This window comes from Tachysurus fulvidraco, chromosome 16, assembly GCF_022655615.1.
Source record: "Tachysurus fulvidraco isolate hzauxx_2018 chromosome 16, HZAU_PFXX_2.0, whole genome shotgun sequence".
In the NCBI taxonomy this organism is placed as follows: domain Eukaryota; kingdom Metazoa; phylum Chordata; class Actinopteri; order Siluriformes; family Bagridae; genus Tachysurus; species Tachysurus fulvidraco.
In genome coordinates this window covers 13,008,179-13,020,811 of record NC_062533.1, presented here as the reverse complement: position 1 = coordinate 13,020,811, position 12,633 = coordinate 13,008,179, and the positions used below count along the sequence as shown (strand labels likewise).

Below are 12,633 nucleotides of genomic sequence, written 5' to 3'. Positions count from 1 at the left end.
CAATTTAAAACGGTATTTGTTTTTCTTCCATATTAGTGCAGGCAAATAAAAAAATTATAGATTACTTTTGTCCAAGTATGTATCTAGCATATGAAACTGGGTAGTCTATCTGAATGTGCTTGATACATCAAACAAAAATCTCACTTTATTTTAATTCAATTTCTCATTGCTAGAAGAAATCTGAACTGAATTCTTCTACCTCCAAAAATTTTGTTTTTCTGTAAAAGATTTATTCATTCTATTAGTAACAATAATAGTAACAATAAAAGCAGTAACAATAAAACATAGTATGATTTGCATGTTTACAGCCGTCTGAGGTATTGGCAAGACATAAAAAAATGAGTGTTTTTAAATTTCTACCAGCAGAGATGATGGGCGACAGCATAGACAGCAACTTCTACAATACTGCACAGACCTGTTAAAATGGAAGTCATGCTGAGCTTTTCCTGCCTGAAGACCCATAAATATTTTGGGGATAAAATTATGGGATGGTAATGCACTACGAGGCCCTCCCAGCAAAGCCATTTATTTTCATCCTTGACAGGGAGAGATCTATTACTGCTGGGCAGAAAGATTTTTTAAATCACTGTCCTGGCAGTCAAACCCACTCACTGATGCCTTTTACTTTCAGGTGTGAAGAGGCTTTTTTTTTTTTAATAACAGATTTTATGACCAAGAGCAGAAAGGGTTTGTCCTCATCACCATAATTGTGAGCTTGATTGCTTCCCTGATCATGAAATGCCAAACAAAGATGCTATTTGCCTCCTATTAACTGTACATTAACTGGACTGAACGGAACTGAAATAAACTAAACATTTACTGTAATGGCTATAATGGAAGTCTCTAGGTGAATGGAGGACATACATGCGAATAAATATAGTATAACATATAAAATAAAGTGGTTTATGTCTAAGATGCTAAGATTATATTCTGAACTGCTGATATGTTGAACGGGTTGGCATATGGAGGTGGCAGAAAAAGTACATAGATTAATGGGAACTGATATGAAGATACCAATCTTATACATGACGTGAAATTAACAACCCAGAGACTGTTAATTCAACATTCAATACATGCTTATGATGCTTGATATTGTCCATTGCATACTGTATAAATCTATCCATTGGAAGAAATAAATAAATGCATAAAAAAAAAACAACAACAACACCTTTATTTTAAACCAGTTGGGTTTGTGAATCATCTACATTTATAAGTTATCCTGAAATCTTCTAAGACAGAACTTTTTCTCTTGGCACAATTTGGCATCACTGCAAATGTTGTAGGCGGAATTCAATCGGACAGCTAAAAATTCTGCATTATTATATTAGATATATTTTTCACTTTGCACAATTTTGCAGATTGAACTTAAATGTTTTATACCAACATGAGACAAGTATATGAGATTTTATCTTATTTTATATAATAAGAAATTTATCTAGATGCTTAGATTTTTTTTTATTAGAGCTAGGGTTTGCTTTTTTTAAGTACTTCTCATGCAGCCTTCATAGCTATAAAGGTCTGTTTTACTTTCCAGTTGTCTGGATTTTATAAGGTTGGAGTATAAGAACTCAAGTGGAACATCAGCCTTTAGAATGGGGGAAAAATTGTGACCTTAGTGATTTTGACAGTGACATGGTTGCTGGTGAGAGATGGGATGGTTCCAGTGATTGAAAAACCTTGTTGATGAACGAAGTCAAAGCTCTGTGCTGACAGAAAGGATACAATGACTCAGATAACAACACTGTACAATTGTGGTGAGTAGAAAAAACATGTCTGAATGCACAACAACTCAATAACTGAAATGTAACATAGCCCTATTCTGATGAATCTTGATTTCTTCAGATGGTAGTTTCAGAATTTGGCAGCAATGGCATGAATTCATGGACCACAGCTTCCTTGTGAAGGTGGTATAATGGTGTAGGGCATGTTTTTGTGACAAACAATGTCAATACCAATCAATAATCACTTGTAATGCCACAGACCATGTGAGTATTATGTTTGACCATCTTTTCAGGGCCACAATTTACCATCTACTAACGGCTGCTTCCAGCACACTAATTTACCACATTACAAAGCATCTCAGTCTGGTTTCATGAACGTGATAATGAGTTTAGTGTTCTTCAGTGACCTCCCTAGTCAACAGATCTGAATGCAGTAGCACACCTTTGGGATGTAGAAGAATGGGAGATTCACAGCATGAAAGTGCACCTGAAAAATCTGCAGGAATTGTGTGATGCAATCATGTCAACATGGACCAGAATGTATATATAGATACATATTTTTATACCACACCTTATGTGACTTTCCCAGTGGCCCATTCAAAGTAAGTTTAGTAAAAACTTGTTTTTATCACAGAAATATTATAGAAATGGAGTCTTTGTTGGAGTCTCATGGCCAGAAAAGCAATCAATTTTGTAATTATGTTAATATGGACAGATTCTCGTGGGAAATGTGCTTTTACACAAAGGCTTGAGGGCTGCAAGTTCAAACTTTATAAGCACTGCTGCACTGACCTTGAGCAGATTTTTCAAACAAAAGTTCCTCCTCAAGTGTCGGCACTTTACTTAAGTTCATTAACCCTCTTTTATGGCATCTCACTGCAGGTAAGCTAGAAATTTGACTTTATAGAAACAGATTAAGATCCTTTATTTGTTCTTTTATCGCATTTTAATTAGCCTTAATTCACGCACTGTCTTCTAGTCTGATCTCCCACATCACTGATTAAACTCAATTGCTACGTACTAAAAGGCTTTTTAGTTCTAGGTTGGTTTGATCCTTGTTTATGAACGGTATTTGTTTTCTCTAAATTGCTCTACAGACACCTTTAGACTGAGGCGATGGAGGAGTACAAAATAAATGATCACACCTGTATTTGAAATAGTAACAAAAAGATGACAATTTATAGTGACTCAAGCTGGTTCAAGGTCTCTTGATACAACTATTTACATACAATACAGTATTTATCTTCAGCTCAGAGCGTACATGAAGCAGGTTTAGACTGATTTAGTGCATAATAATCAGACACTGTTAAATGTGATTGGCAGCAGCTGATCTTTACCAACATTTCAACACTGTTGAGTGAATGTCATTATTTTTTGAGAGAATGACGTCTATAACGTAAGTCAATAACTATCACGAATAATAAAATATAACATAATAAAGAATTATAGTTTATATGAGGGACATTCTGTGAGTTTAGCACATGATCCTGTTACAATAAACATGACTGATTTTTTGGTTCTGGATGGAAAATCTTCATGTCATTACTGATATAGCTACAAAATCCTGTAACATAAACAAATTCTGAGATAAAATCGGCAATGCTGTCTTTTATGTATGTTTTAGCTTCATTTACTTTGAAAGCATTAGCATCTGGTTGCAGCCAAGATTAGTTTGGAGCACTTCTTAGGGCTTTTAAATAACTTTTTAAGATATCACTGTGGCAAATAGACCAACATTGGATAATACAATCAAAGTGTTTTTTTTTTAAATCTGAAACTTTATTTCAGATTTAATTTGTAATGTGAAACATTACACAAATTAAAATGACAAAAGCATACAAATTTTACACAATTTAGGCTACAAATGCCTGCCACTCTAAATGCTCTAGCTACTACAAGCTAGTTTTGTTTGGTGTTAGCAAACCAATTATAGCCAAGCTAAGCAATGTTATTTAAACAGCTAATGTTGTTAAAAGAAAACAAACATTTTCAACATATAAAACATATAATTAGATATACTGTACAGTAACTACAGAGAATGTCCATACAGCTGATTGTAACTTTGTAAACTTACACATTTTCTAACTTTATAATTTGTAAATTTGACAGTAATTTCTGTTTTTTGATGATTATATTTGGTGGTATCCCTGCTAACCCCCCAGATTGAGCCTAGCCTACTCTCTAAACCTGGATTTTGTGTTAATTTAACATTTCAAGTTACTTACTACTTATTCTTATTCTTTGTTGTTTTTTCAAAAATCGTTGTCACGTTCCTGCACTATTCAAGAGAAAAATTGGTGTAATGATTATGTTAAGAAGAGACAACTTGGTATATCACGTTTTCTAAGGGATGGGTGGGGCCTATTGAAACAGGTGTTGACAGTGAGCAGAGCGATGCCTGGAGTTTCGCCCTGGCTGATGATACATGTTAGACATTTTTCTAAAAAAAGTAATAACCCAAAATCCGGACCAATGTTGAACTGTTAAAAGTTAACATCAGTGGAAATGTATCTGCAACTGATTTTCTTATGCTCTGTTTTCACAGGTTTTTGTAAAGGTGCAGTAGAAATGCACGTTTTATGAATTTTTAAGTGAAAAACGTAGTTACCTATTAAAACATGGATCTTTGTCATTACAAGTCTATTTGTTTAACATTATTAATAGTTATTTAATAAGAACGGTCTTGAATGTGCTCTGTTTTTAGGAGTCCGATGATGATTACTCATTTCACCACCTTGATTTTAGAATCCTCCTTGTTGTGCAGGAAGGTGTTGTGTTCCCATCTTCTCTTCATCTTAGTCCAGCCTCAGTAAAGATCATCATTGAGGAAGAAGTTGGTGATGGAATGCATCAAAGACCTACCAAAAGACTTGTGCATTTCTTTTAGACTTGCATGTACTGCATCTCAGCTACCCCAAATTGATGAACACTTTCCAATTCATCCAACAAGTTTTCCTTATGTTGGGCGACAGTGACCTACCTGTAAATCCCAGGCTACAAACATTAAAAAAAAACAACTTGCAATTTGACAAAATAATTAAGAAACTAACAATCTTTGAACAGATTCTTTTCTCAAGAATGTCCTGTGTTCTAAAATTCTTCAAATTTTAGCAGTGTTCTGTGTTAAACGTATTGTTACAGTATTAAGCATTGTTATGTATTGTTGTGCTAAAAATATTGTTGCTCTTAATACAAGTTAACAGTTGAAGTCAACTCCAAGCTTAGTTTTAAAGGCCTGTCTCAAGTTTCATTGTGAATCCAGTTTTAATGCATGTCTAGTCATTCTTAAAGATATAGCATATTGTTAAATACTGTGTTCATATTCATCTAAAAAAATTGTTAACAAGCAAATAGGTTTGCCCATGCAAAAAACCTTCACTTGTCTTTTGGTTGACAAGTTAACTACACTGAAGTGGTACCTGTTTTTTGCTTAAAATTAAAAAAGGTTAAAAGGTTGTTTTTATCGTTTGTTTTAAAAAAATCCTAATTTTGTTTGATTTAAGTAGTATAATTTTAAAATTACAGTATAAGACATGCTAAAATATAATATATGACTACTTAAAATGATTTGACTTAAGTTATTTTATAAAATGTATACTCAAAAAAGTTCATATGAATTATTGATTTCTAGATAAGACTATAATGCAAACTATATTTGTCTACTGCACCCACTAAAGGTTCTATGTTAATACAATTTAACATGTTTAGTTTCACCCCATGTACAAACTAAACTTGATTAGTGCAAAGGGTTTCCACGTAATTTTTCCAGTAAAGTAAAAAAATTAGTAGTGTAGAAACGGTTTTCTGTCCATTAGTCCGCTTACTGTTTACTGTGTTACTTACCTCTGCCATATTTATCTCCTTCTGGCAAACCCATAAAAGGTGGAAAAACTTTACATTTCACAAAACAGTGCATTACACCTTGTTATTGCTAGCAAGTGAGTCTCTACAGTGCTGTTTCGACGTGGGTAGGGAGAGCCATGAATAAAGAATAAAGCCAGCAGCAGCTATTTTCTTGAATGCATTCACCTGTGAGGAAGTAAATCAAGCTGAGCACCAGCTTAAAGAGCTTTGCTTTGCAAGAAATAGGACACTACTTTACAATATCCATATTTTATCTTGATATGGAAGCTTTGCACTTCACATAGAATTTTAAAGTCAAATTTAGCTGAGAAATTTGCACAGTATGTTGTACAATTAAATTTAAACTTCAACCTAATTTCCTGGCTAATGTACTTAAAAAGGGACAGGGTGGCTTAGTTGTTAGCATGTTTGCCTCACACCTCCAGGGTTGGGGGTTCGATTCCCGCCTCCGCCTTGTGTGTGTGTAGTTTGCATGTTCTCCCCGTGCCTCGGGGGTTTCCTCCGGGTACTTCGGTTTCCTCCCCCGGCCCAAAGACATGCATGGTAGGTTGATTGGCATCTCTGGAAAATTGTCCTTAGTGTGTGATTGTGTGAGTGAATGAGAGTGACTGTGTGCCCTGTCATGGGTTGGCACTCCGTCCAGGGTGTATCCTGTCTTGATGCCCGATGACGCCTGAGATAGGCACAGGCTCCCCGTGACCCGAGGTAGTTCATATAAGCGGTAGGAAATGAATGAATGAACGAACTTAAAAAAACAACAACCTTTGACTCCTTAGTTAACTCAACAATTGCTTGAAAGGTCTTGTGTGAATTTTATGATAGTTGCTTCTGTCTTTAATTAACCAGAAAATGTGGCTTGGTCTTCCCAAATGTAGAATTAGTTCCAAACTGGCATTGTTTCTTTGTATCGCTGTGGTCCGATTTTTCTTTCTAATTTGTTCCGCAGTGGTGATGGGTGATGACATTGCAGCTTCTGCTCTGTTTGAGCACTTCCTGCATGAAAATCTATAAATATATTTGGGACAAAATGATGGCATGCCAAACCACTACAAGGCCCCAGTCCCAGCAAAATCATTTATTTTTATCCTTGACAGAAAAAAAAATCTATTTCTTCCTGGCACAAGCAGTTTTTAAAATCACTGTCCTGATGGTCAAAACCACATATTGAATCCTTCTGCACCTTCACAGCAACATGCACATGACGTGGGAGCTTTTTTGGGCTAAAAACAAAGGTTTTGTCCTCATTAGTATACATATTAACTTCATTGCTTCTCTGGCCATGAAATGAAAAAACAAAAAACCTCTTTACATGAAATGTTGTTGTAAACCAAAAACAGACACTCATCATACAGCTCTGTCATGTCTGAGGTATGAGTATTTAGATTTATGTCATATCCTATCAAACCATCCCATCTTGACCTTCTAAAGCAGGTGACAAGAAAAATCAATTCACAGGGCAAGACAAGACAGGTCAATTATTTCATAATTATCCATTCAGACCATTGATTGTGGAATTTATCATACTTTTAAAAGTCAACATTTGGCTTGGTATCACCATTTCTACATAAAGGATCTCTATGCATATTAAGTTGGACCTAAAAATTTCACACCTCCTTCCTGGCTGTAAAGTTTGAGAGGCATGACATCAAACCACGAGATGATGAAGAAAGGAATTCCAGCTTTTTTTTACGATTTTATTTAAATTATTATTACTTTTATATTATTTCTTTTTCTGTGATAGATGACAATGGCATTCACCATCAGACACTAAACTGAACAAGATGCTCTCAAACAGCTGAAAAATTCCATTTGAGTTGAATTGGTGATGATTATATGAGATCACACTGGCGTATGAGTTTTACTGATGCAGACAAAAATGATAGCTTGCAAAACAGTTATTTTATCTTGGGTTGAGAACGTTGCTCTGTGATCAATGCAAAAACTGACATGCTGACATCACTGGCAGCTCACTGCTGGCAACAAAGTTTAGGCAGTGTGAGAAAAATCTCGATAGAGTGTCCGCTACCATGAGGCTTGTCTAAAAAAAAAAAAGGACACAATAAAATGAGCAAACACACTGGACAGCTACAATTATGATGAAAAGTAAACAAAAAACATTCTTATTACCTCAAGCTTACTTTGAAGAATGCTTCTGTTTATGCAGATGAATCTGGATCGTTCTGATTAATGACCTAAACAGAATTCAGCAATATTCTGTAACTGCAGGTCTATCGTTAGACAATCTTTAACATACAATTTGCCAAAACGTTTACTGGCATCATCGTGAACAGAATGACTAGTAGATTGAATTCTAAACAATTTCTAATATTGAAGCATTAACTAAAAATGTACTTAAATGTAAAAAATAAAACAACCCCACAGCATTTCTGACTATTTATGGTGTAAAACTATGTGCATGCTTTAATAACCAAAAGCCAGTGGAGAAACATTAAAAATGAGTCTGATCTTAAGGAGGCAGCTATGTCCTGCCCCTCATAAACAATAGGCGGAATATGAACGTTAATTGTAAGCATACTAATGTTGCTTATGTTGTATAATTTATTGTTGATTCACAAACTGGTGCTCACTCCTGGCTCAAACTAAGTGGGCATATGTTCAAATGGTTTTGTCGATGGCCCTGGAGAGGCAGGTCATTTACAGGTAGATATATGGTCAGCAGATTGGGCTCTGAGGCTGTGATCACTTAGAGCAGTGATGCTCTAAGTGAGGAAGTGTGGAAGTGCAGCAAAGTAGAAGCAAGAGAAAAAGCGTCTACTCAGCATGACCTGGTTACTACAGAAGGTGTCAACAACTGGCAAGATATGAAACGCTGCCTCACATTATCCACATGTGCTGAATTAATGCTGTTGAGAGTGAATATATCAGGAGGTTATGGATGATATATAAATCTTTGAGGGCAAGAATAGAGCTTTTAACACCCTGTAGAAGAGGCACAATTCATTTCCTGATGTACAGACCTGGTGATTTATGAATGGATTCCTTACGGTGTAAGGCTAGGAAAGGTGAGCGCCCACCGATAGAGGTTTAGATAATTCATTATTTTTGCAGTTTTGACATTTGATATCTTTGTGCTCATTTTGCTGACAGAATTTATTCAAAGGATGGTGATATTTGCTGTATTTAGCCCATACTGACGTTGGCAGTCTGTAGTGGGAGGATGATGACAGGCAAATCTCAATTTCCTTTTATGGATTTCGTGTTACATTATAATCTTTAACATTTAGCACGTCTCTCTCAGGCTCCCACTCATCCAAACACTGACATTAAGTATTCTTTTTTATTAAACACCCTCCAACATAAAACATATAAATGAAGCACACACTAGTACATAATAATAATAATAATAATAATAATAATAATAATAATAATAATAATAATAATAATAATGTTCACTTGTATGTTTTTACCAAATAAAGCTCTGTGAGTGCATTCACTGACTTTCAAGGCTTTTTGTGAGGGAATGTACATAGATTATATATCATAAATGTTTTTTTTTTAATAATATCAGGTGTCTCACTCTCTGTGCTGAGGTTGCCAAGGTCTCTTTTTGACTCTATCGTCATTATCCAATCCTCACACTAACCCACACAATCTCTGTATGCACAACCACAAGCTGCAGCATTTGAACACACTCAATTATTATCCACTTGTCACAGATCTCATCCTAACTAAAAACAGCCATTTCTAAAGCAGAGCTTCGTCTCAGTTATGAATCAATAATTGCTTACTTTCTTCTATCTTATACCTTCCCAAAGTCCTTTTACATTGCAGGAGCCAATTTAGAGAGATGCTCATATCTGATGGGTCAGGTATGTGGCAAGAAATGCAGCGTTAGAAAAATCCCACGCTCAGAAATGTTCTTGAAAGGAAAACAAGTTCAGCTGATGTCACTCAGCAATTACAGAGAGAAATTCTGGCAAAATATGCCAGCTCAGTCAGTAGAAAAAGTCCATTTTGCTGCACCTAGAAATTTCAGCTGGTTTATGTGTTTTGTGTTTTAACATTTCTTCCATATGTCCCAGTTGAAACGCAGTCTAAATACTCAGAAATGATGCAATAATACCGTAAGTCCTCTCTCTCTCATGCATTCATCAATTGGTAGAACTGTGCCAGGTTGGAGCCTTGAGGACTGTTCTAATTTGTTAATTTGTCATGTATCAATTATCTCCTGGACTGGTGTAGGTTCATGTGGGAGGCTTGTTGCATTTGGCAGAGCCTGTCCATGTCCCACTGAGTTCTGCTGTATCTCCATTGGAATACCAGTTGCGTTTTCACGTGCCGGGAATTCTCGTGACTGTTTCCGATACTCCAGGAAGGTACACACCTTGGTGGCTATTGCCACCACATTTTTGCCAACAAAGATGGTAGAGACCCGGCTGTCCTGAAAGAGCACCATGTTAACGCCACGTATGAGGATGGTGACTACGTTGATTGTAACCAAACTGAGCATGGGGTATAACATCATCTTCTGTGGTGATACATTTTCACCCTGCACACTGATCTCACTTAATGACACACATGGTAGGATCAAAAGAAGAATGTAGCAGTAGAAGAACATCAGCCCTTCTGCCCAAATGGGCAGACCTGTTCGTTGGGGTTCCCAAAGGTTTGCCTGGATATCAAGCAAATCCAGGAGGTCCAAAGCAACCCAGAAGAGTCTTCCTCTCATATCCTCCTTCTTCCTAAAAGTCCGAACATATTCCATGCTGTCAAGAGCGACCAGGACTAAGTAGAGGCCTGGTACACATACAGACAGGAGTAAAGTCAGAGCCTTCCTTGCTACAGTCTCCAGACTTTTGCGGTCAGCCTTGCAGTTTTGGAAGACAAAGTAAAGCTTAATCTCCAAAACAAAGATGTAGAGAAACCAGAGGATCATGGCATAGCCGCGGCGTGCCGTCCGTACCTCTGCTCCGACCCACACAGCTACATAGCGGAGCACTATAAGGAAACAGACGTCTCCAACCAGGACAATGATACAGACACCAATTTTGCGTGGCCCCTGGTTTTGTTCCACCAGGTAGGCATCCATAAAGGCCATGCTGGTCATGATGACAATGGTGGTGAGACAGACGTGCCGTTTGTCTGGTGGTGGCAGCACCATGGCGAGGGCCACCACCACTATCGCTGACTCACTGCTATGATGTCCCTTTTTAACTCCAGCTATGGGTCAAATTGAGTCTCTTTTCAATTACCCGATGCCTAGTTACTTTATGTAAGGAGCTATCTTACCTTTGTGCAGATGCTACTTACTGCCAGGCGTAATTACGTTATTGTAAATTGAAAGGATTCGTGTCTTCACTCTCTAATCCTTGAGAGTGAGAGTGGCTTTTGTAAGTCTGGGTTTTCTTGCTGTACTTGCTGAAAAAGTCAGTCCAGGAGATTACAGGATGTATTCAGACTGTAAAGATTCTTTCTTTCTTGAAGAGAAGTAATAATTTCAGTCTGAAGCAGTATACTGAATCCAAGGATGGAGCTGAACTACTTTGCAATGGAGATGCGAGTCTGAAAGAAGAAAGAAAAGCCAAGCTCACAGCTTGGCTTTGGCAGGTGGTTCCTTTCTGGCCCACTAAACGTAAGAGCTATCTGCTCATTACTCACAGAGTGTTCATTGATTCTGCTTGACTTCTGAGACTGCTGGCCTAACCACACCTCAGCATTTATTGACAAAATGCCATGATTTTTTCCAGGGCCAGGGTACATGCACTGAGTGAGGGAGATCCTTAGCATGCATGTACCAGATATAATGCGTGTCTTTTCAGGTTAGTTTGGGCAGAGCTTTAAGAAGCCTTGAACGCATGTGAGAAAGACACCGAAAATGTAGTGTTGCTTTTCACAATGTAGATCCACTGAAATAACCCAACAGTTTTGGAATGTCTGCATATATTAAATCCAGAGACAGCATGTGAAGGATCAAGTAGCACAGAGCAATTGACTCGGTGGAGCAGCCATTCATCACCTAAATAGCAGGGCAGGACATTCAAGGGCCAGTGTTCATCCATGGCTCCCAAAAAGGGAGGCTCTCTCACTTGTCTTCATTCTTCCTCTTCGCTTGATGTAACCTGGAGGGGAGAGAGCGGGGAAAGAGGCATGTCAGCACAAATCTGATGATAACGTATAGCTCGCTCCTCCACACTCAGATTGCATTAGAGCCAGTGTGTCAGATTTATTACGAGCTGTGTAATGAACGGAACAGCATGTTGTTGTCTGATTGCTGCTTATCAAATACTGCACGTCAGCTTTTGTATGGCTTATTGAAGCTTTTCCGTGCAGATGGCTTAGTTTAAAAAAAAGAACCAGGTATTAGCTCTCTGATACTAAATAATAAAAAAAAAATCTGGTTTACACAATTTGCCTGTATTTGAAATGTACTTGATCAGATTTACCCTTTTTACCAGTACACTGGCATTCTTTGACATTCTCAGACATTTTCAATCAGCATAAACAAATATATTCATTTATTGCCGCATATCTGATAAAAAAAAAAAAAAAACCAGAGTCAGGACACTGCTGGCTTTCAGTGTGATATGTTTTCACTTCTGTTGGGATAACCGTACATAGAATTTTAGTTGACGAAGGTAACCCCTTCAAATTTTAGATGCTTATGAACAAACATTTGAGGCATCTCAAAGAGCAGAAATGTACTTGATATAACCATTAGCTTTGAGGACAGAAACATTTGTGTGTTTCGTTCAGATTTCACAGTTTGGTTCACAGTTTTTTTAATGAGAGCTGAAAGTCTAATACAACTAATGTAATTAACATGGAAACAGGGAGTGGGTCAGGAATCCTGTCATGTGAAATTTAAATAAAAACAAAAAACTACATTATCATCCAAGCAGCAGAGATAGCTCACCGAGCAAGTTATTTGAAGGTTGTAAGTTCAAATCCATGGACTGCTAACAATTTGTGTTAAAGGCATCCACCCCTGAATAAATATCAATATGTCATAGTCATATACACTATAAGGCCATACGGTCACCTGACCTTCACACCTATATCTAAGCTTTCTTCAAAATATTACACAAGG

The 12,633-nt window shown here is 37.1% G+C and overlaps 1 protein-coding gene across 2 annotated transcripts in view; it reads right to left on the bottom strand.

Moving 5' to 3' along the window:
* Positions 1-6,702: 6,702 nt before the first annotated feature.
* Positions 6,703-12,633, bottom strand: part of tmem121ab (transmembrane protein 121Ab) — a 70,935-nt gene continuing 65,004 nt past the window's right edge. Inside the window, exons 2-3 of one of the 2 annotated variants that reach the window (XR_007138031.1) lie at positions 7,713-11,665; positions 6,703-7,623 (exon numbers count right to left, since the gene is read on the bottom strand). Coding sequence is in view for 1 of the 2 variants with exons in the window: in XM_047801299.1 (XP_047657255.1) it covers positions 9,757-10,707 (951 nt within the window). In the remaining variant the exon portion in view is untranslated. Of the gene's footprint in view, positions 11,666-12,633 lie in introns of both variants that reach the window. The other variant, XM_047801299.1, reaches the window with a different exon arrangement.